This window comes from Vombatus ursinus, unplaced genomic scaffold, assembly GCF_900497805.2.
Source record: "Vombatus ursinus unplaced genomic scaffold, bare-nosed wombat genome assembly UNPS02014789.1, whole genome shotgun sequence".
Classification (NCBI taxonomy): Eukaryota; Metazoa; Chordata; class Mammalia; order Diprotodontia; family Vombatidae; genus Vombatus; species Vombatus ursinus.
The window spans coordinates 21,354,683-21,379,617 of record NW_020954567.1 but is presented as its reverse complement, the minus strand read 5'-3'; the positions used below and the strand labels follow the sequence as shown (position 1 = coordinate 21,379,617).

The following is a 24,935-nucleotide window of genomic DNA, read 5'->3' as shown; positions in this document are numbered from 1 at the left end:
TATGGTTTATAGACTCAATTCTTCCCCCTCCCCTTTTTTTTTGAAAACCAGGACAACTATTTTCACATAGTCAAGTGGTGCCTTTCCTGTTATCTATGATCTTCAAAAAAAAATCATTGATGGTGGCTCAGAGATCACAAATGTCAGTTCCTAGCTTATCTGGGCCAGACGACTTGCCTAATCAAGGGAAGATGCACTCTTAAATCTCCACAGTTTTCTTAGACATTATTTTAGAATGTTGTATTAAAGGTATGATTAGTAGATGCCTAGCAAAGGAAGTCATTACAGGCCCATGCCACACTTCAGTATCCATCCTCCATTACTTGCCTTTATTCCATCTTTTGCATAAATAGTTTTCAAACATGATTTGACGGATAAGCTCCCTGTGAATTCACATCAGTTTCTTCAGATGACAACTTCCTCTCATTCCTCTCATTCAAGTGTTTTGATTTGTGTCTTTAGAATTTCATTCTTCAGAGTCTCCTATCCCTGAAGGGATGACTCGCCCTGTAGAATTCTAGGCGACATCATCCTTTTTATCCTTTCTATGAACCTTTGAAGTCTGCTGTCCTAAAATTTAACATGTATGACAAGCTATGGCTGGTTTTCTTCCCCCTTCTCCATCACAAACTCTCAGGTGGCATAGCAACTTTCCTTCAGGTCCCCATCATTTCCACTCCAGCAAATCAGTTCTTCCATGTTTGGGACAAATAATTCCAAAAGAGAAATTCCCATTCGGTTGGTTCTCATACTTTTTCAAGTGTAAAATTATCATAAAGAAAGGCTAGAAATTATTAGCCTCTCTGATGTTTTTAAAGTTGGGTCAGTCACGTCGCTACTTACCATATTAATTCTTATTCATATTAATTCTTATTCATGTTAATTCATATTAATTAATAAACTTACCATGTTAATTCTTACCTTTGCACCTTTGTTTATACTGTTCTTCCTATATGAAATGCCCATAACCTTTCTACAGAAAGTAACATCATAAAGTAGAAAGAGTTCTGGAGTCAAAGGAGAGGTGTTCAAATCCTGCCTCCAGAGCTCACTACCTGTATGACCCTTGGGTAGTTCACTTAGCCTCCCTAGACCTCAGTTTCCTCACCAGTAAAATGAGTGAGTTTTGCAAGATAGCCTCTGAAGTCCTGTCCTGATTTAGGCATAAGACATCATCTAGGATCTAGGATCCTGCTAGCCCATCCCAAACCAATCTTCCCCTCATGAAGTCTCCCTTCATGAAAACTCCTCTCAATGATCTCTCCTGTCACTAAGCTCTCATCATGCTTATTATATGCGCCACACAGTTTTTACCCATAATTATATATTGTGGTGTTCTCTGATTTTTCAACGTGTGTCTTATCTTCCTAAATTTATAAGCTTTTCAAGGACCAAAACCGTGTATGAATTTTCTCTTGTATTCCCCAGGGCAGCACAGTTTGAGATATAGGGCATTCAATTGGGAATTCAATATAGGGCATTCAATAGGGCATTTGCTAAAGGGTGACTAATTTAAGTTGGGGCAGCAAAGTGACAAGGTGGACAAAGTGCTGGGCCTGAAGTCAGGAACACTTATCTTCCTGAGTTCACGTCAGGCCTCAGACACTTACTAGGTGTGTGACCCTAGGCAACCCTGTTTGCCTCAGTTTCCTCATCTGTAAAATGAACTAGAGAAGGAAATGGCAAACCACTCTAGTATCTCTGCCCCCAAGAAAACCCCAAATGGAGTCACAAAGAATCAGACACAACTGAAACAATTAACAACAACAATTTAAGTTGCCCCAATCACAGACTTCAGCATTCACTTCTAAATTTCAGTTGAGGCTTCAAGGAATAGCCCAACAGTTCTAGTCATGAGAAACCTTTGTTTAGCTCCTGGGTCATTATCACCACATTGAAGTCCCTGAGAAGGGAAGTCTATAAGAGCATCTCGTCATGAGGAAGCTCTGAGATGTCTGCATTCCCAGAACCAAGACGATGGGGAGAAGCAGCAAGTTTTTACCAAGTAACAAATCAGAAAGTGACCAGAATAACTTTGCTTACCCGGAAAGCACTCCCAGGACAAGGTTGAGAACAAAGAAGGATCCGATGATGATGAGGGGGATGAAGTACAGCCAATTCCAGGTGGCTCCTAAGGCATCATTGGTCTGGAAGATAGAAAAAGTCACATTGTCATTCCCGTGGTACCCAAGAGGGGAGGTGGGGTGTAGTTAAAAAAAAAAAAAGAGCATCAAATCTAGAATCAAAGGACCTGGACATGAATCCTAGCTTAACTCCAATTATACAATCTTAGAAAATCCACAGAACCTCACTGAGACTGTTTGCTCATCTGTCAAATGGGAAGAATACACTTTGCACTACTTTGTGTCATAGTTGTTATTTGGAAAGCACTTTGTAAACTGTTAAGTACTACATAAAAGAGAGCCATCACTATTCCCACTATAATCACAGCTATGGAAGCTTAACGAGTACATCCTATTACATCCTATTAGTAAGTGCCTCTCTTGACTTTGGATTTGGATTGGTGAGGTCACGTCACATTCTCACAGGAGAGTCAAAGGGTGAGTGATCACACCCTGATTAGTTGTAATTATAGTGTATAAGCCACCCCTTCTTCTCTACCTGAGCACACACAAGCTCACCATGGTACACTGCCAACTAGCAGGAATGAAGGCTCTGATCACAAGCAACAGTCACCCAAAAAAAACAAAGAAATTAGAGGAGGCTCTGTAATTTCATCTGTGTGGAAAGATCTCTCCACCAATGTGCCTCTGAACCTCTCTATGACTTCCTCAGATGTGTGTGTGTGTGTGTGTGTGTGTGTGTGTATAAAGTAATTTTGCCAAATCCTATAGCTATAGCGCCATAGAAAAGCTAGTTGTTGTTGTTGTTATTTTTATCTGAGTCACGAAAAGATTATAGAGTTAGGATTTGAACCCAGATCTTTCAGATTCTGAACCCAGCATTCTCTCTACTAATCATGTTGCCTCTAAGGGTCAGACACTATGGAATAAATCCCCTTGCCTGGTGCTAATATAGAGTAAACTAGAAAATACATGCGAATCTTGATTGTGGTACAGGTATCTAGATAAAAATATCTTTTTCCTCATAATCTTCCTTCTCCTCCCCAGAGTAGTTCATTTGGGAGTAGACATTGCACCATATTATTATCTATTCAAACAGAGGGGTGGTCACAGAGTTGGGATAAGAATTCAGATCCCTTGACTGCCAGCCCAGCACTCTATCAACACACTGTTTCTGATATCGATGATCAATCCTTTTTTTCCTCTCATTTCCACAACTAAAATTTACATTCACATTTTTCTGCACTGTATCTCTTCTTTTGAATGCTATAAAATCCTCTGCTTGGCTTTTAAAGCTTTTCTGAACTTAATCCATTTCTAATATTCCAGTCTCCTTATACTTCACTCTTTTCCATACTCAACAATCCAATGACATTGGCTTTCTTGCTCTTCCTTGAACCTGACTCTCCATCTCTCAACTCCAGGCATTTTCACTGTCTGTGTCCTGTGCCTGAAATTCTCTCCCTTCTCATCTCTGCCTTTTGCCTCTGACTTTTTCTGGCTTCCTTCAAGCCTGAGCTAAAATCCTGCCTTCTGAAAAAAAAAAAGCCTTTCCAGGATCCCCTCAATGTTAGTGCTTTGGCTCTGAGATTGCCTCCATTTACAAAAGACAGAGAGAAAAAGAGAGAGACAGAGAGAGGGAGACAGAGAGAGTGAGAGAGATCATGTATGTACATAGTTATTTGCACATCCCCCCCCATTAGAATATAATCTCCTTGAGAACAGAGAATATTATTTTTGTCTATCTGTGTAACTCCAGTGCTTGGCACAGTGCCAGGTACAAAGTAAATGCTTAATGAATGCTTATTGACAATAATCTCCTTTTCTAATGGGTTTCTTTAGGATTAAAAACAGGAAATGATCTGAAAAATCTTGTAGTCTACCCCTTTCATGTTAGATATGAGGAAATTGAACCCCAGAAAGATAGTCACATAGATAACGAATAGCAGAATGAGGATTCGAACTCCCTTTCCATTAGATTCTCACTTCTTCCATATTCTCCCCTCCATATTTTGTACAATGAGAGACAGTGTATGGCAGGGGTAAGAGCTCGGAACTGGGAATCAGTACATCTAGGTTCTAGTGTCATATAATTGTGTGACTATCTAACCTAGCAAACTTAGTCTGAAACACCTAGAATGTTCACAGTATCATATTGGGTGCTCTAAGTTATTTTCTCGACCCCAGAGTCCTCATCTGTAAAGGGGCTACCATTATAATCCGTGATGTCTCTCATCCAAGTTCATCACCTTCTGAAGTAGCAGAGATTTCCCATAATTATTTTGGGAACAAACTTTCTCTTCACACCTAACCTCAACCCTTTGTCTTTATTCTCTCCCTAACACAATTTGGTGATGTATTACTTGTTTTTGATTTTGTAGTAGTTTCAGGGAGGAAAATGGCTTTTTACTAAACAGGATGAACAGAGCCCAAGTCCTTCTAATTGCAACATATATGGCTGATGCCTTTAGCTCTACTGAAGAGAAAGTGAGGCTGATGACTTTGTGCAATTGCCTCACTTAAATCCAATTCATGCATAAGTCAAGACTTCACCAGTGATGTCATTGGTCCTCTTCAAAAACAAAAGATGAAAAACTGATATAGAATCAGTTTAAATTGGAGTAGATTCAAATCTGGCCTTAGATACTTGATGTTTACCCCGATTGCTTCACCAAAAAGTCAAAAAAAAAAATGGAGTAGAGAGGACTTAGGTCAGGCATCCAAAAGAATTATCCCAGTTGCCAGAGGAGCAAGTAGGCAATGTGATTTCATGACTAATGTGCTAGATTCAGAGTCAGTCAGTCAATAAATATTTGTTAAGTGTCTACTTTATGCCAGGCAGTGTGCTAAGTACTGGGGATACAAAAAGAGGCAAAAGACAATCCTTGCCCTCAAAGACCTCACAATCTGGGGAAGACCCAGCTTCAAATCCCATGTCTGAACCTTAATAACTATGTGACCACAGACAATTTCTATGAGTCTCAGTTTCCTCATCTGTACTTTCAGGGTAGCAATGACAATCAGATAAAATAATTAAGTAAAATGCTTGCAAATCTTAAATTGCTATGTAAATACCAATTATTACTATTCATAAGCTATGGAGGGACATTATGGGTTCTCTTTTTTGGAAGGACTTTAATTGAGGCAAGAAGTTGTTTTTCTGGGAGAGGTGAAGTGGCAGCCCTGATGGAAGATTGCAAGATGAATTAAACAATCTAGGAACAGGCTTGTTCATATATACAACCCCGTACAGGAAGGGTAAGAAGAAATCTGGTTAGTTCCAATGATTGATTGATTAGTGCTTCTTGGAGCAAATTTGTTTTACTTCCCCTAGAACCATAGCCCAGACCCACTCTTCTTAAGGCCGGAACACAGCGAGAGCAAGGACCCTATCTTCCACCTCTATTTAGATGAGGTGCTCTGAGTGGTACCTCTCACAACGCTGGGACCACCACAGTGACTGATTGGCATTACCGAATGACAGCAATGACAATAACGAACAGCAGCAAATGAGCAGTAGCTACAGCCACTGCCCTGGGGAATGATTAAAGATGATTGACAGCTTAAAAGGTTTTTCTGGAGAAAGCTGTTTGACATCCTTCCTAGATTATTCACAAACCTTTTAATAGAATTGCTGCCCCCTCTCAGCCTCCTTCCCCAGCCTTTCTCCCGTACTTTCTCCCAGCACTTCCCCTTACTGGGGGTCCCACCCCACCTTATTCAGTGGCTGATGAATCAATGACAAGGGCCAGATGGGCAGAGGGACAGGCCCAGGCAGCAGTGGGCAGGCAATGGACACCAGTCTTTCTTCCCTCAGGATGGAAAGTTTTTTTTTTATTTCTTTCTTATTTTCTCTCCAGGGCTAATTAAGCCTTCAATCTGCATCTGATTCATCATTATTAAAAATCTTAAAATTGTCCAGTGTAGGAGAGACGAATGTTGAAGTGTCTTTTGAGAGAGGGAAAAAATAACATTTTTTAAAAGTCATCAACAGCTCTGGAGGCAGCAAGTGCCTTAGCACCAAGCAGGAGGGGAGAAACGTGAAGTGAACGGTGCAAGTTAAACCCCTGAGTTGTGACTATTGTCTCTCTCATGGTGTGCATGTGTCTGTCTCATAGCAGGGGGGTGGAAGAGAGAAGGGTAAGTGTGTGTGTCTGTGTGTGTGTTTCTCTCTTTCATTCTCTCTCCACTAACCCCCTCCTCCCACCCCCCAACAAGTGACAGGCTGTATTCTCACAAGCCGCTTTCATGGATTATTATTATAGGTTTTCACCCGCTCTTGCTTCAGAGACACTGTGAAGTCGTTGCAAACTACTCTAAACAAGGCCCACTCTGGTGAAAAATACCACTATTACCCAGAATCCTCCGCTGAGTTCAGGGTACCCATTTACTTACCTCTCCTGTTCTTCCCTCCCTAGGTTACCAGGATTAGTCAAAAAAGTTACCAGGAACCTTAGTAAAACCCCAATCAGAGAAGGGACAGCTCTCAAAGAGGATCCTAGAGAAAGAATACTCAGACTAAAGAAGTGTCCTTCCTAGAGTCAATGTTAATGTTGACCCTATGACCCAACGTTTAGCTAATGCAATTCTCAGTAGACCAGAATGCTGGCTCATGGCTATCAGCTTCAGGCTTCCCTCTTCCTCTGGTTCTCACCTGCAGGATCTAATCCCCTGAGAGTGACACATACACACACGTGCACACACTATATGGGGATGATGACAGACGGTGCAAAAAGGTCCGGGGGTGGCAATACACCTGCGCAGGGAAAATGCTTAGTGGGTACCAGCACCCAGGCAGGGAGAATGTTTTCCTTTGGGAACCTGCCCAGCTGGGGGTGGCAGACCCACCCCCTCCCTGAGTAAACAGGAGCACATGGCAATTATCACATTAGTCTTCAGGAGGAGTGGGGGAAGAAGAGATGATTGGTAGAACAACCGAAATGAAGAGAAGAAGCTAGTTGGAGAGAAGGAAAGAAACGAATTCTTTACTCTACCCTTCCCCGTTCCCTCACTTAGCCTCACTTCCCAGTCTGTAAGCTGCTGTCTACCACCCTGAGAAACAGGAACCCTGCTTTTTGATCCAGAAGTCCTTGCAAAAACCACATCTCTCAACCATCTTGAAGTATACCTTAGATTTTAACTCCCCCCAAATAGAAGCTTTCATTGGTTAGCAGTTGAGTTGTCAGGGAGGCCAAGAGGATGGTAGTAACAACTGATATTTCTGCAGCCCTTTAAACCTTGCAAAGTACACTATAGAGATAGAGGGGTCATTTCCTCTGAGCCTTACACCAGCCGTGTGAGGCAGGTACTACAGATATTAAAATCCCTATTTTATTGGCAGTCAACAAACATTTATTAAACATCTGTGGTATACCAGGCAGTGTACTAAGCAAATGATAGTGCCTGCTCTCAAGTTACTCACAGTCTAATTGGGCAAAACATCATGCAAACAACTACGTACAGGATTAATTGAGAATGGCCTCACAGGGGAGGCTCTAAGATGCAGGAGGATGAGGAAGCTGAAAGCCAGGGAAATCAGGAGGGGGAGATGAGAAGGGAAAAAGCTCCAGGCATGAGAGACCACCAGTAAAAATGCCCAGAGCCGGAAAATGTTCAAGCAACAGCAAGGAGGCCAGGGTGTCACTGGAATGCAGAGAATGTGGAGAAGAATAAAGTGTGAGAGGACTGGAAAGGTAGGAAGGGGACAGGTTAGGAGGCAAGTATAGGATTTTATGTTTGATCATACAGGAAATAGGAAGTCACTTGAGTTTACTGATGGGGAAAAGGGAGACCTGGTTAGACCCATGTTTTTATAGATTAGTAAATGGAGGTTGAAAGACATGAAGTGACTCATCCAGGTCACATAGCTACTGTCAAAGGAAGTAACTGAACCTAGGTCTTCCTGATTTCAACCTCAACTATACCACCATACCACACTAGCTATCTCAACTATCCCTCAGGCTAAAGGGACAACACTATTTCAAGATTCTTTCTGATTCAGATTCTCTGGTCAAAATGTGTTCTAGAGAAACAAAGTCACAAGTAAAGAGTCCAAAGACATAAGACTGAGAGTAGTCATCCTAATGGGGCAGAGCTAGATGATAACAGTGGAAAAAGTGCCAGCCTGGAGTCAGGAAGACTCATCTTTCTGAGTTCAAATCTGGCCTCAGATACTTCCTATCTGTGTGACCACGGGCAAGTCACTTAATCCTGTTTGCCTCAGTTTCCTCATCAATAAAATGACCGGGAGACGGAAATGGCAAACAACTCCACTATCTTAGCCAAGAAAACCCCAAAAGGGGACATGAAGAGTCAGCCTTAACTGAACAACAACAGTAACAACAACAACTACTACTGCTACTGCTACTACTACTACTACTACTACTACTACTACTACTACTGCTGCTGCTGCTGCTGCTGCTGCTGCTACTACTACTACTACTACTACCACTACTACTACTACTACTGCCGCTGCTGCTGCTGCTGCTACTTCTACTACTACTACTACTACCACTACTACTACTACTACTGCTGCTGCTGCTGCTGCTGCTGCTGCTACTTCTACTGCTGCTACTTCTACTACTACTACTACTACTACTACTACTACTACTACTACTACTATTAAAGCCACCCTAAGGAGGGAATAAGACAGTTCTGTGAACTGAAAGTCAGGATCCCACAAAGGAACCAGAGGACATTGGCCACCCCAAATTTCCTGGAAGGACCATCCAAAGATCTTGGTAAAAGCATTTCTCATAAAACCAGAGGATTTACTGGTCCTGTGACCATTCCCAAGGAAAGGAAAAAGAAAATAAGCCAAGAGGAGGTAGGGTCAGAATAGAAAAAGCTAGAGCTCTAAGGAGATTTGGGGGATGGTTCAAGCACATTGTCGCTTCTTCACTATTTGCCTTGACCGACCTGCTTCAGGAAGCTTCTTCCTAAATCACAGTGAATCAAATAAATGTATGATAGGTGTTTTGCAAACTTTTAACTGCTTTAAAGATAGAATGAGACAATACTTCACAAATGGGAGGTGTTGCAATATTAGTATCCATAGCCAGCTAACTCCCTGATGATGCTATGCCAACGAACTAGTTCCCCCCCCACCTCCATACCTAACTGAAGATAGGAATGATTCCTAGTCTGTGGGGAAGCCAGGATAAAGCCACTAGCTTACTTAGTCCTATAGGACTAAGATTAAAGACAGTGATCTACAGAGAAACAACTTCTTCCCCTCACCTGTATAAACTCCTGTTCTGTAAGAGTTTAGCCGCTCAACACAGAGTAGCTGGACCCCACCTAGCATCTCTTCCTCCTCCTCATCTCCTCTTAAAATGCATTTGCCTCTACTCTCAAGATTGGACCACCTTCACAAAACCACCAAACTACCCTGGATAGTGTTTCTACAGGCAGTATATGTCACTGCCCAACCCCCACCATTCTGAGAGATGATGATGAAGATAATGATAATGAGGAATTACCATTTATAGGATGTTTTAGTGTTTACAAAGTGCTTTACATTTATTATCCCTTTTTGATTCTTTCAACAACCCTTTGAGGTGAATACTACAAGTATTATTATCCCCATTTGATGCATGACAGGTAGCATTGTGTAGTGACTAGGGAACTGGCCTTGAAGCCAGGAAGCACTGGGTTCAATTTCTTCCTCTGACACATACCAATTGGGGGATATTAGGGAATTAACTTAACCCCTTGGTACCCTAGGCCAGTGATGTCAAACTCAAATCAAAACAGAGGCCACTAAGCCATGCATCAAGATGACGACAGACTATATATTGACTTAGAAAACCACATATTAACATTATCTCTGTTCTGTTATATTCTATTTATTTTGTTAAATATTTCCCTGTGACAGTTTATTCTGGTTTGTGTCACACTCAGGCTGGACACCTCTGCTCTAAGCAATTTGCTGAGATTCTATGGTCAGAGAAGGTGCTGACCTATGCTGATAGAGGGAGCTACCTCATCTGAGAGATCTCTATACCAATGAAATCTTTTTTTTTATACCTATTTTACAGGTTTTACAGAGGCTTAAAGAGGCTGTGATTGATCCAACATCACACAGGTAGTATTAGAGCTGAGACTCAAAGCCAGATCTCTCCTGACTCCAAATCCAACATACTTTCCATTTCAATGCCTCTTAAATGAGCATAAATACAAGATACCCTATTGGCTACTTCACAGCTGTCTTCTTGGTAAACCAAGCAATTTTCTTTTATGCCAGGAAATTCTACACCAAAATGTCAGGCTCCCACCTGGAGTAGCCTCTGGAGGCTACTAGTAAAATGGAAATGTTTTTTAAAGTGAAAACAAATAAATAAACAAAAACAAGGGAGCTCATTCCTGGGTGTGCTAGAAGGGAAAAAAGGTAGCTGTTCTCTTAGCCCGCAGGGGAGAATGAGAGGAAAGATAGCTACCAGAGGATGCAAGGACTAGGAAGAACAATGGAGAACTGTGTATGATACTGAAGCATCTGCCACTATGATGGCTAAACCTGTTCTTCCCTGAAGGAAAAGCATACTATTGCACATTAGATCTTTAGGCATCTTTAATAAACACACTAAGTCTCAATGTTAGGAGAAATAGCAAACAAGCTCTAGAGATGGCATCTGGCTTAGCTAGGGGTCTGCCCACAAGTAATTAAAGCTCCCCACCCATTCACCCTATCATGCATCAAGGGGTAGATTATTTAACGACCTCCTCCTTCCCCACCCCTTTCCACCTGGATACTATAGTGATCGACACTATGGAGGCAAAGAGAGCAGAAATGCCAAAGGCAGGAACGAAAATGGTCTTAGTATTGGCAATACTTCGAGCTCCCAGGTATAGTCACCTGTATTAGCAGGATAGTTCACCCATGTATGAAAGCCCAAGTGTCCTTCCTGGGATGGAGAAGATTGAAAAACAAGAAGAGGGATGGGGTTAAGAAAAAGAAACCTCACTGGGCTGGAATACTGAAAGAGAATCTGGTGATAATAAGGCTGGGGTCATGGGGCCCATTCTTTTGCAGAAATTGGTAGTCACCAGGAGTTCTCTTTATTGAAGAACTATTATTTACAGTCCAATTTCTAAAACAAAATTCCCCAAACTCAGGTGCCCTATGAGTAACAGCTCCTTCTGCTGTTTCGTTATTCAGTGTCTGGTCAGAGAAAATTGGTGATACCAGCTAGAAGAGAACACGCAGGCCAGGTCCTAGACTCAAAGCAATGAAGACGGGCATGAGGAGAGCTCCAGCCTGGATCAAGAGATGGCCCATCAATGAGTGGCCACAAAGTTACAAAAAGTCTTTAAAATCTCACAATACATATTTTCCTATTGTTTGTATCAAATGTAAATTCCTTGAGGACATGCTTAATTTAATATTTAAATAATTTAAAATAATAATTTCATTTATATAATTGTATCCCTAGTCTAGTACAATGCCTAGCACCCATTAGTGGATAGGGACTGAACCTGTGATTTCATTGCTATGCAGAACTCCCTGGTGAAGAAACTAGGTCAGTCAGTCAATAAACATTTATGAAGTACCTACTATGTGCTAGGCACTGTACTAAGTCTTGGAGATACAAAGAAAGTCAAATGAGAGTCCCTGCCCTTGAGGGGCTCATAACCTAATGGAGAAGACAACTATGCAAACAACTATGTACAAACAAGCTATGTACAAGATAAATAAGAAATAATCAATAGAGGGAAAGTTCTAGAATTAAGAAAGATGGGAAAAGATTTCCTGGTACCTTCTTTGCAATGTACAGTCTTAGAGAGTTGCCTAGAACATCGAGAGCTTAAATGACTTATTCAGGGTCATACAACCAGTATGTGTCTCAGGCAAGACTTGAACTCAGGTCCTCTTGGTTTCAAAGTCAGCCCTCAGTGCACTGCAATTCACTGCCTCTATGACATTGAATAAATGCATATTGATTGACCAAGTGATGTTTGCTGTTAACTAGAGCACAAACGGTACTAGACTCGATTTCTCTTTGTTTTTGTCTTGGAAGAGGACAAGTCTTATCCAAACCTCTCTGCTCTTCTTTGATTTCCAGTCCTAGATCTCCTCCTGCTTTCAATAAGGATATTACTTCTATCCTCTCTGCCCTCTTGGTTACACAAAGGTAATTCCAACTGAGCATTCCCATTGGCTACTAGGGATGAAGACAGTGATTTAGAATTCGGATAAATGACCTCCAGGTATTCTTACTAATATTACACGCTTATCTGAAGTTTGTAAATTACTTCACTTGAAATACTCAGTGATGTAAGTATTATTATCTCCATTTTACAAATGAAGGCCCAGATATTACATAACTTATCCAAGTAACAGAAGTAAGATTCGAACCCAAGTCTCTGCCAACTTCAAATACAGCACTCTTTCCACTATACCATGCTGCTTCAAACATTTATTGTTTTCCAAGATGTGGGAGCCAGTAGTGGCCTGGCCACACTTTCTGGTGGCCATTGTCATCCCTCCTACATTGTTTCTTTGGTATACAATGATGATATGGTGCATCTGGATCAGTGATAGGAGGTGGGTGGGAAAGCCACTGAAGCCTTATTAAAACCACCCACTTAGAGTTCAGAGCTCAATGTAAGGCAAATCCATCCTGGATCCTATTCAGAAGGGCTTACTAATGGAAATACTGGAAGAACATGTTTATAATTAATACCTTCACCATTTGCAATGTACCATTGCTTATACCCTAAGACCATTGTTGTAGTGAGACTAAAGTGAAAGTGAGAAAAGGAAGCCTGAAGTAATGATCTTATGGGTAGAAACAGTATTTTAACATATAAATTAAAAGAATAGGTCAGCTGACGTAGGCAGATAAATACACACATGGCCTTCCAGTCTATTAAATGACAGGGGACACGGGGGAAATGGGACCTAAAAAACACCATGATACCAATTCTTTCTATTATTTTACCTCCTCAATTCAGGTGTACCACTCTCCTGAAGCTATCTGACAAGGGGTTATCTTGGAAGAATTTCCATCTCCCTAGCTAATCAACAACCAACAACAATCTTGTTATGCCAGGCATCGAGCAAGGTGCTGGAAATACAATGACAAAAATTAAACAGTCCTTGCAGTCAGTTTGGGTTCTATTGGGACAGACAACATTCCATGTCTGTTCAAGTATAGGATTTAGGTAGAGGTCTTATAGGAGGGAAAAGTAAGTGCAAGCAACAGTCACTGAATGTGTAATTCTAAACAGAGGAGCAGGATAAAGAGGAGTCAAGAGGAGGGGGAGAAGGAGAGAGGAGGAGAGGGAGGGGGAGGGGGAGGGGAGAGGGAGGGGAGAGAGGGAAGGAGGGAGAGAGGGGGGAAGGGGGTGACTTGAGGTTTATGTGAATTTCTCAAAGAGTTAATTAAATGCCTTGATATTTTCTCATCATCAAGTAGGCAGTTAGTGACTGATTACCAGAGGTTTATCTGGGATTATCACTTAATAAACCCTTCTTTAGTGACTGGGAGCTTTCTCCTATCTTGCTACAAAGGATCTCATCTTCTAATCCCCTCAGAAAGTAAAAAAGCTCCACCACCCTTATCTCTAGTGAGTTCAAGAAAAGATTAAAAATGAATCAAGTCTGACTCTACTTTCCCCTTCAATTCTTGTGTCCTCGGAAAAGACAAAACCCTCTATTTTGCAGGTGGGGCAGGAAGAGAAAGGGACTGAAATGTAGCACTAAACATGAATTTGGGCATTGGAAAAATAAACCCCTTAGCTCATGACTAATTTGGACTTTTGCAACCTTTGGTTTTGGAATTCTGTTTTGTTTTTTTTTTCAATTTGGGGACTGGTCACGGTTAGAGGACATTCAGTGAGCAAACCATGAGAACAGAACAGTAAATAAGCACAAAAAAGGACTGGATTTTGGAGCTCAAAGACATGGTTTTGTATCCTCTATTTCCCATTTGCCACCCTTGTATGATGGGCACATCATAGGATCATAGACTGAAAACTTGTAGGGACCTTAGACGGTATCTGGTCCACATTCCTTGTTTTACAAATGAAAATCTGATTCTCAGAGATGTTAAGTGAAAGTAGAAGACATAATGCATGGACCCAAATCTTTGGTATCCATGTTGGGCCAACTTCCTACTCTACCAATATGGCTTCCCAAAGTCACTTCCCCTTTTTTGGCTCTAGTTTCTTTTTTTGGCTCAATCATTTCTAAGATCCCTTTCAACTCAAAATGTGTAACAATGTGATCCTAAAGACGACTGTTGGAGGTGGAGGAAAGGAAAGATGAGGGGGCAGTGACTGTGGCCAGGTGGAAAGAAAGTGAGGAAAGGGAGAAAGAAAGATGGTCATTGGGTAGAGATCAGGAGTCTTCCCCATTGATATTTCAGCACCACCCCTGGGGGAAGTAAACCAGTGCCTATTTCCAACGCCAAATTTGCATATCAGCTGCCTGGTACTAGTTTAGTATCAAAATACATAGAAATCTTCTAAGCCCTACTATGTCAAATTTGGTTGACCCAGCCTCGTTCATTCTCAGTGGCAGTGCTGACTGTTTGTTCCATTAGCAGACAAGAGAGGCTGGGGGAGAAAACTAGTGAAGAGGGAGAGGAGAATAAAGAAAGAAAAGAGGAGATAAGAGAAGGCAGTAGGGAGGAATGAAAGGGGAGGAGGTGGACAGCGAGAGAGTGATTCATTTCAAATACTCCCAGGTTTGAAATGGGTCCATGCTCCCAGTTGGGTGCTGCTATAGCACTCCACAATCCTTCTCCCATGATGATCAATCATTACATACACCTACACCCAGGAGTCAAACTTCAGAACAGTTCAAAATTTTATTTTAAAAGATCACAACTTCCCCACTTGGAAGGCTGAAAGAGGAAGTTTTCCCTTCCTGAGCTCTGGTGAAGCCTGCTTTCTCCACAGCGATCCTGGCAAGGGCAGAAGGAAGTCTTACAGTCCCCTATGGTGAAGACACACAGTCATACTCTGATGCATGGATGAAAGCAATCACAAACAAGGCTAACCATATTCTAGGTTTCTCTCTTTTAGCCCTCCTTCCTAATACACACACACACACACACACACACACACACCTCGTTGCTTATTCAATAGAGATTTGTATAAAATAGGATCCTTGGATATACTGGGTATTATCTAACCACTTAGGGAGACCTGGGACTCTGGCATTAGTATAAACTGGGCTCAGCACCAGTGTCTGGGCTGGCCTGGCTCCCATTTCCTCTGTCCCTCAAGTTATGGCCATTTCACCCCCACCTCAAGCTCTGGGTCTTTGAATCTTTGCTTTGCAGGACAATATTGTTAGCCTTTCTACTAGTCTTAATCTTCCTTTGTACTCTGATTCCTTTTTCCTTTTTCCTTGTAATTACCCTTCCCTCCTTCCAAAGTATACTTTTTCCAGAAACTGGCACTCTGTCCTAATTCCCTTATGGTTCTTTGTGTTGGTCCCTTCCTCAGTACCCCAATTTCTCTGTGACCCTCTTGCTTTTCCCAGCCCTCCCAGGGACTGTAGCCATTTCCTGAACCCCAGTGTCTAAAAATGAATAATGCCAGACCTTCCTGCCAATATCTACCCACCTATTGCCCAATACCAGTTTCTCATGATACTGTGCAGACCAACCTGCTGGAGTATCCAACTGCTATCTACTCTTGGATCTTCTACTGTTGACCGTCTGCCTCCTTGGAGTTCTTTGTCCTGCCTTGGTGGACCTATCTATTCTTCAGGTCCTGACCACTGCAAGTCTGGCTCAATCCATTGCCAACAGGACCTGATTCTGACAGGAAAACTTGGGTCCAGTTGTTTCCCAATGGGACTTGGCTAGAATCAGATTGATCTTAGAAATGTAATGAGTAAGATAAAGTTGTTCAACTTGCTAAACTATAATGACAATCACTTCCAATTACAAAGCACTTAATGCCTTCAAAGGGTTGTATGTATATTATCTCATTCAATTCTTTATGATGGGTCTGTGATAAAGGTTATACAAAGTATGGTCATCTCCACTTTACAAATCAGGAAACTGAGGCTTGGAGAAGTTACTTGCCCAAAGTGAACCAGTGGTTTAGTGTCAGAGCTGGGACACCTACACTGGCTCCTCCACATGTCACCTCAGGATGAGAGGGACTCAGATCAGAAATGTAAGAGTCCTGCTTTTAATCTGGGTCATAGAGAAACTTGGAGAATAAAGCAGAGGAAACCACTTCCACTCCCTCCATTTTACTTTATTTTATCATTGGTTCAACAGCTAACTCCTTAACATTAGCACATTTGGGCTGTGAATCCAGAAGTGCAGGTAGGACCGGGATGAGAGATCATGAAAGCTCTGTGTCTCCTACAGCCCCATTTTGAAAGAAATCCCTGGTAGAATGTAAGTTCACTGAGGAAAACTACTGTCTCATTTATTGTCTTTTGATGTCAAGTACCTAGCACAGTCAAACTGAGACCTGCTAAAGACCTTAGTTTTAAAAGGCCAAGGTTTTCCACTGCATCCAGAGCCATCTCCAGTCATCCTGATCTATATCTCACCACTGGATCCAGATGGCTCGGAGGAGAGAGTGAGGCTGGTGACTTAGCACAGCCCTCCCTCACTTAAATCCAATTCACTTGCTTGTCATGGCATCACCTTCCTGATGTCACGGTCCTCTTCAAGAACAAAGGACAAATAACAATCCTGTGAGTGTAGAACTAGCATATAATAAAGAAAGGAAAGAGAACAAGCCTTTCCTAAACTCCTATTGTGTGTCAGGTGCTATGTTAAACACTTTACAAATATTATCTCCTTTGATTCTTAGTAGATCTCAGTAGGTACTTAAAAAAACATTTGTTGCATTGAATCATTGGGTTAGAAACTTTTCTGATTCAGAATGGACCTTAGCATACTCATGGGGGAAAAATTCCTAAAACTCAGTTAGGTATTAAAGATAAGCCCTATCTGGAAAAGTTCCCTGAAGACTGTGCAGTTATCCTTTCCACATCGAAATTTTCCCCATCGCAGTTTTAATATATCGCAGGTTGGCGTAAGAAATTAAATGGAATTTGGGGGGAGTTTTGCAGAAGCTATATATGGCACATAAAGGCCAGCAGACAACACAGAAAAAAAATCAGAAACTCAGAAATGCATAAAATATATGTATAGTATTATACAATATAGCCAACAATCAAATACTTGACCCAAATTTTACAGTAAGGTACTGTAAACACCCCATAAAAGGAGAAAAATAAAAAAGCTGATAGAGCACTGGCTCTGGAATAAGGAGGATCTGAGTTTAAATCCAGCCTCAGGCACTTACTAACTGTGTGACCCTGAGCAAGTCCCTTAACCTTAATAGTCTCAAAAAAAAAAAATCAGACTTCTTCTTTGGTATAAGGGGAGGGCCAAAAAATTTTACATGAATTTTCCAGATAACTGGGGTGCCATGTCCCTAACCCTTGGGATGTAAAAGGAATAACTATATCTCTCTGTGTCCCATGAACATACCATCTACTAATAGAGACAAATTTTTTATTTGAGTCTCTGCTGTATGCAAAGCACTTTGATAGGGCTGTGAGGGATACATATTGGTGATTGATCCAATTCCACTCCCCCCCAAAAAAAACTTACATTCATTTCATGAACTTGAGGAAATCACACACACACACACACACACACACACACACACACACAGAGGAAATGATAATTGATGGTCTAAAACACCGTATGTCAAGAGATATCAAAATGATAGAACTACTAGGTAGGGCTATGGGATTTCAGAAGGTGGTGCCCTTGTGGACTGGGGTGACCTAAGAAGGTGTCATGAAAAGATTCATTCTCCTTGGGCTCTGAATAATTAGCAGTCTCCAGGGTGTGCGCCAATCCTTAAACAGCCTTCATTCCCTGGAGGTCCCCAGCCCCAACCTAGACACATTAACATACTGCCAGGTCTGTGTAATCACATAATTATCTAGGTATCATGCACCTGGCTGGCAGCTCTGCTGCCTTGGGCACTGATCCCGTGAAATCTCCCACCTTATGCAGTGTCAGGACAAGCTTGTTCTTGGATAGTAGGCCTCCAAGGAGCAAGTACCACAACATTGCAGTGTGACAGGCCACATATGGAGTCAGCCCCCTGCCCCTCCCCCTCAGCTGCTCAAAGGCAATATCAGGCAATGCTGGGCCATCCTTGAAAATAAGGATTAGCTGCTATACCTAGGACAAAGGAGGAATTACATCAGAACTGAAGAAATGACTTGGTGAGCAAAAACAAATTCCAATAAAAACAGGAAGCACCACCCACAATCCTGGTACTATAAATAGGAAAGTTACTGTTGTCCCAGGTCACCAGATGCATCATCGCTTCGACCTGGTTAAAATGGGAAATGAGTTGAAATAATTTATATGAAGGTTGTGAGCTAATAGATCTTTTTAAAAACCCAACCTCTGCCATAGGTGGGAGAATATGGTGTGTGAGAGAAGAATTGGTAGAAGTGCTTTAGCTGAAGAAGAAGCAGAAGTTGTAGAAGAGATTCAGAAGGTTTGGGAATTAGAGAGAGAGCCAGAGAGAGAATTTGGAGAGAGAAAGAAGAGAATGAGGGAAAGAAATCCTCTTTAGAAAAAGGTGCAGAAATTAGATCTGAAAGCATTTTGACATCTTCTGAATAAGACTGCTAAAGAATACACATATTTCTTAGCATTGCCTGGAACTTTTATAAAAATTGACAACATATTAGGGCACAGAGATATTGCAAACAAATGTAAAAAGGCAAAAATAGTACATATCTTTTATGGATCATAAAAATAGTCACTGGTTCAGGCAGCACAAACAAAATGCAGGCCCAAATGATACTTAACAATGAAATCTTTAATAATGGTGGGACAACATAGCAAAATTTCTGGGAAGCAACTAAAGAAGGCCTCACGGCGAAAATCATATCCCTACAAATGTTCATTAACAAAATAGAAGCAACAGGATTAATAAACTGAATATGTATTTTTTAAAAAAATTAGAAAGCCAATTAATAGACAAATCTTTTAAAAGCACAAAAGAAGAGGTATTAAAAATGAGAGGAGAAAAAAATAAGGTAGAAATCTAATGGAAAATAAAAACAAGCTACATGATCAATAAAACCAAAAGCTGGTTCTTTGAAAAGACTGATAAAATTGATAAATCTTTAGCCAATCTGATTAAAAAGAGGGCAGAAAATTAAATCAACAAAAAGGCAAATGAACTAGATAAAATTACAACAAAACCAGAAAAAATAAAAAGAATCCTGAACCCTCTATATCCAGTTAAATGCTGACAAAAGTAAGAACACAGAAGAAATGGAATACCTTAAAAAATATAAAATACCCAAACTAACAGAAGAACAAATAAGAGATTGTAAATAATACTATTTCAGAAAATGATTCTTTTACTAGCTATGAAGTGAACTACCAAAACAGGAGTTGGGGGGAAGAAGGGTATGTGTGAGAGAACAAATTGGTCCTAATGGATTCACAAGAGAATTTTATCAAAATTTCAGTGAATAATTAGTACCAATACTGCAAAGAAAAAAAATTCTCAAAAATCAAAAGAGAAAGCACTCTACCAGATTCTCTTTATGAGACAAATATAGTCCTAATGCCTAAACCCAGGAAGGATAAAATACAGGAGAACTATAGACCAATATTATGAATATGAATTGGAATATTGATTAAAATTTTTAAAATAAAATCCTGTCAAAATACAACAGTTCATCCAAGAATTCATTCATTATGACTAAAGTTGGATTTTAACTAAGGGTGCAAAGATGGTTTTACATTAGGAAAACAATCAACATAATCAATCATTTTAAAACAAAAATATCCCAAACCATATGATTATCTCAACAGATTTAGATAAAAAAAGTCTTTGACAAAATATATCACTCATTTAAAAACCCTAATAAGTATAGGAACAAAGGGAATCTTTTTTAATATGATAAAAACTAAAAGCAAGTGTCATATGCAATAAGAACACACTAATTTTTTCCAGTAAATATAGGAGTAAAGTAAGGGTGCCCACTCTCCACATTATTATTTGATATAGTTTGGGAAAGGCTAGTAATATAACAGAAAAGAAAGAATTAGGTGTAAAGATGGGTAAAGAGGAGGTAAAATTATCTTTATTTTCTGATACAATGCTTTATTAAGAAAATCCTAGGGAATCACAAAGCTATTCATTTTTGAATAGCTTTAGCAAAAGTTCAGGAGACAAAATAAACTCTCAAAAAACAACAGTATTTCTATACAAAAATAACAAAAATCCAAAAGGCAATAATAGAAAGGGGAATCTTACACAAATATCTTATACATTTTGCAGTTATTAGGAATATCAGTCTACCAAAGAATACAAAATACTCAAATAGATTCAATTACAAAATGCAAAGAAATAAAGAAGAACTTAAATAGCAGGGGGAATATTCAGTGTTCATGGCTAGGCTATGCCAATATTATAAAAATGATAATCATACTAAAGTTAATTGATGGTTTTAATATTTTAAACTTACCCAATTATCAAAGGGATACTTTAAAGAACTTAATAAAATCACAACTAAATGAATTTGGAAAAATAAAAGAGCTAGAATATCCAGGAAAATAATGAAAGAATGTAGAGGTGAAGGGGAAATAGCACTTTCAGGCCATAAAGCAGTAGTCATCAAAACCATCTGGTATTGATTAAAAAATAGAGAGGTAGATCAACAGAACAGAGTATACAAGGAAGAAATAGAAATTATGGAATTTAATAACTTAGTTTTCAATAAACTAGAAAATATAAATTATTTACAAAATAATTTATTTGATTTAAAAAGTACTTTGAGGAAAACCATAAAGTAGACTGATAGAAATTAGGCTTAGACAACACCTTACATAAGCTTACATAACATATTCTAAATGAATATATGAACTTGATTAAAGATAATTATATTCTAAATGGATACGTGAACTTTTGATATTAAAGATAATTATATTTTTTTAAAAGTGAGAAGAGAAGTATATATACATATATATTATATGTATATATATATTATATATATTATATGTATATATATATTACATATATATATCACTGCCAATGGTAGGAGATGTATTTGTAACCAAACAAGAGGTAAAGAAAATTACAGGAGATAGAATTGATAACTTTGACTACGTGAAACTTAAAAGCTTCTGTACAAACAAAATAAATGCATAAGCATTTAGAATAAGAAGAGAAGTAGTCAAATGGGAGAGGAAATCTTTGGATCAAATTTTTCTGACAAAGGATTGGTATCTGTAATATATAAAGAACTAACTCCCACCACATATACACAAATGCCACTCACAACTAAATAAGTAGTCAAAGGACATGAACAAATAATTCTCAAAAGGAAAATTACAAGTTATTAACAATCATATGAAGGAATGCCCCAAACTACTAATAATAAGAAAAAATTCAAATCAAAATAACCCTCTGCTTTCACTTTACATGCTACAAATAGACCAAAAAAAAAAAAAAAGACAAAAAAATGGAAATTGTCAGTGTCGGATGGGTTGTGGAAAGAAAGGCACACTAGTCCAATATTGATGGACCTGTGAATTAGCTTGAGCATTTTGGAAAACAATGTAAATCAATTGTCTAAAATATCCATTACCTTTGATCCAGAGATTCTATTTATTAGACTTATACATGAAAGTGACCATTGACAGGGAGAAAATCCTCATATAAACCAAAATGCTTATAGTAGCACTTTTTATGATAGTAACATTGGAAACAAAATGGATCCCCATTATTAGGGAGTTGGAGCACATGAATATAATGGAATATTTTTATGCTATAAGTAATGATGAGTATGATCTTTACAGAGAAGCATAGAAATATCTATATGAACCAATGCAGAATAAAGTAAGCAGTCAAGAAAACAACATACACAATTACCACAACAACATAAATGGAAAGGACAACCACAAAACAATAAAAAGCAAATGCAGTAAAATTAGAAAAAATAAGTATGATTTCAAAGAAGAGATATGACAAGACACACCCACTCCTTTGCATATGTGAGAGGTCCACAAGTATTATATATTATACTTACTTTCAGACTTTTTCAATTTATTGATCAATTTTGCTGATTATTTTTCCTTTTCTCTTTTTTTTTATTTTAAAAAATATTATTTGTTGAACCAGCAATACCATTATTAGGTCTATATCTGAAAGAGATCATAAAAAGGGAGAAAGGACCTACATGTACAAAAATATTTATAGCAGCTCTTTTTGTGGTGGCCAAGAATTGGAAATTGAGGGGATGCCCATAAATTGGGGAATGACTGAACAACTTGTGGTATAATGTAATGGAATACTATTGTGCTATAAGAAATGATGAGCAGGAAGACTTCAGATAAACCTGGTTAGACTTATATGAACTGATGCTGAGTGAAGTGAGCAGAACCAGGAGAATATTGTACATAGTATCAGACGCATTGTGAAATGACTAACTTTCATAGACTTGGCTCTTCTCTGCAATGCAATGATCTAAGACAACTCCAAAAGTCTTATGATGGAAAATGCTGTCCACATCTAGAGGATGAACTACAGAGTCTGAATGTAGATCAAAGCATACCATTTGCTCTCTTTGTCACTGTTGTTGTTGCTGTTGTTGTTTTCTTTCTTCTTTCTCATGGTTCCTCTCATTGGTTCTAATTCTTCTTTACAACATGACTAATGTGAAAATATGTTTAATATGAATGTATATGTAGAGCCTATATCAGATTGCATACCATCTTGGGGAAAGTGTAGTGGAAGGAGGGAGGGGGAGAAAATTTAAAACTCAAAAGCTTATGGAAATGAATGTTGAAAACTAAAAGTAAGTAAATAAAAATAAGAAATTTAAAAAAAAATATTATTTGTTACAAGGGATGAATGTCTAGGAGAGAGAGGAGGAGGAATGCCAGGGAAAATTATGATGATATAAAAAAAGAGAGAGACAGAGAGCAACAAAAATCACTTTTAAAAGAATGTAACTGTCTGACATCTTGCAAATCTAATCAAAAAGGCCTTAAGCTGAAAAGGAAGGAAAAAAGAGAACTACCCATATAAATCCATCAAACTGGATAGAAAGTAGTTCAACGTAGGAAGAACAGCAGTAGACAAGATTTGAAATTCTCAGGCAAAAAAAAATCCAATAAAGGAGTCAACAACAAAACCCACAGATTCTGATCTCTTTACAAAAATGCACAAAGTAGAGAAAACAAGCAAAGTGAGCTACAGAGTCTAACAAAAGCAGATTTTTTTTTTTACTTATGAAGTAAATAATGGTAACTTTAGTGGAATATTGTCAATCTATCTTGGAATTTCTGATGAGAGGAAAAATCTCAAGCATCCTCTGACATGAACCTTAAATTTAAGAAGAGTATTTTAAGGTGGTCAGAGAAAGGACATGCAGAATGCCATGCTCTACAATCTGTACGATCAATCAGTCCAAGTGAGGTTCAAATGGATGTGCTAGAGCTGGCTTGTACTGGTTTGGCCAACTGCTAAATTTTCAGTGTGAGCACTCATACCTCAAAAATCAGCAAATGCTACAAATTGAGAATTAATTTATTGTTTGTTCATTATATAGAAAGACAATGAAAAAAATGTTAACAATGAAATTTAAACAACAAAGTGTGCGCTGCATACTTTTTTTTTTTGAGAACTAGTAGTTAAATATTTGCCAGGATACCTCTTGTGGAAAATTCTAAAGAATGAAATTTTGAAAGCATAAATAAGGAAGAAAAAGGCAAGTTCTCTAAAGAGGCTGATGTGACTATACTGGGAATTTATCAGCTAAATTAGAAGACCTACAAAAGATAGACTCCAAAGCAAGTAATAGAACATCAATAAAAAGAAATGTAAATGAGTCTTATATTGTACTTATTTTATTATATGAGGCATGCTACTGTAGTTTTTTTTTCTTAATTTGTTTTTTTTTTTTTTAGTTCCATTGGGGAAAAGAAGAGATGATAATAATGGATGGGGTAGGGACAGAAGAACAGCTGTTCAATTCTTTATTTTCAAAGATGAAGAAAATTGTGTCTAGATGGTCATTTGTCTGAAAAATGTCTGAAAAAAAAGGTTTTTTTTAAATTTTTAGGCAATTGGGGTTAAGTGACTTGCCCAGGGTCACACAGCTAGTAAGTGTCAAGTGTTTGGTCTGAAACCGGATTTGAACTCAGGTCCTCCTGATTTCAGGGCCAGTGCTCTATCCACTATGCCACCTAGCTGCCCCTGAAAAAAGTTTTAGTGGGCTACAAGCTCAATGTGAGTTGAGTGTGATATTGCAGTCAAAAAAGCTCATGTAACCTTGGGCTCCATTAAGAAAGGTATATATTCAGGACTAGGGAGTCCTAATGTGTTCTGCTGTGAACAATCTACATCTGGACAATAGTGTTCATTTCTAAGAACCGTACTTGAGGAAGGACTTAATGAAGTAGAGAGTGTTGTGAGGTCACAGATTGTGTAGGTGAAGTGTGTGAGACCATGCCATTTGAGAAGCTGGGGATGTTTATTCAAGAGACGGATAAGCGAACATGATAGTTCTCATTTGTGTTTTAAGAGCTGTTCCCTGGAGGAGATGTTTAATGTGTTCTGGTTGGTATCAGAGGCCAGAATGATCAACAATGAGTGAAAGTTACAGTGAAGTTACCTTTACAGTTACCCTTCAGCTAGAGGTAGGGAAAATTTCCTTAACAATCTATTCCAAAGTGGAATTGAAAGCCATAGGTTTAAGTGAGCTCTTCTAGCAAAGGCTGGTTAGCTACATTTCAGATATGTTACAGAGGGAAGTTCTTATTCAGGTAGTGATTGTACTGGATGGCCTCTAAGGTGCATCTCCTACGTCAA

The 24,935-nt window shown here is 39.1% G+C and overlaps 1 protein-coding gene across 3 annotated transcripts in view; it reads right to left on the bottom strand.

The window, feature by feature from the left end:
- Positions 1-24,935, bottom strand: part of CACNA1E (calcium voltage-gated channel subunit alpha1 E) — a 393,237-nt gene that overhangs the window by 194,614 nt on the left and 173,688 nt on the right. For all 3 annotated transcript variants that reach the window (XM_027868457.1, XM_027868458.1, XM_027868459.1), the window contains exon 7: positions 2,044-2,147. In XM_027868457.1, the coding sequence (XP_027724258.1) occupies positions 2,044-2,147 (104 nt within the window). The remainder of the gene's footprint in view (positions 1-2,043; positions 2,148-24,935) is intronic.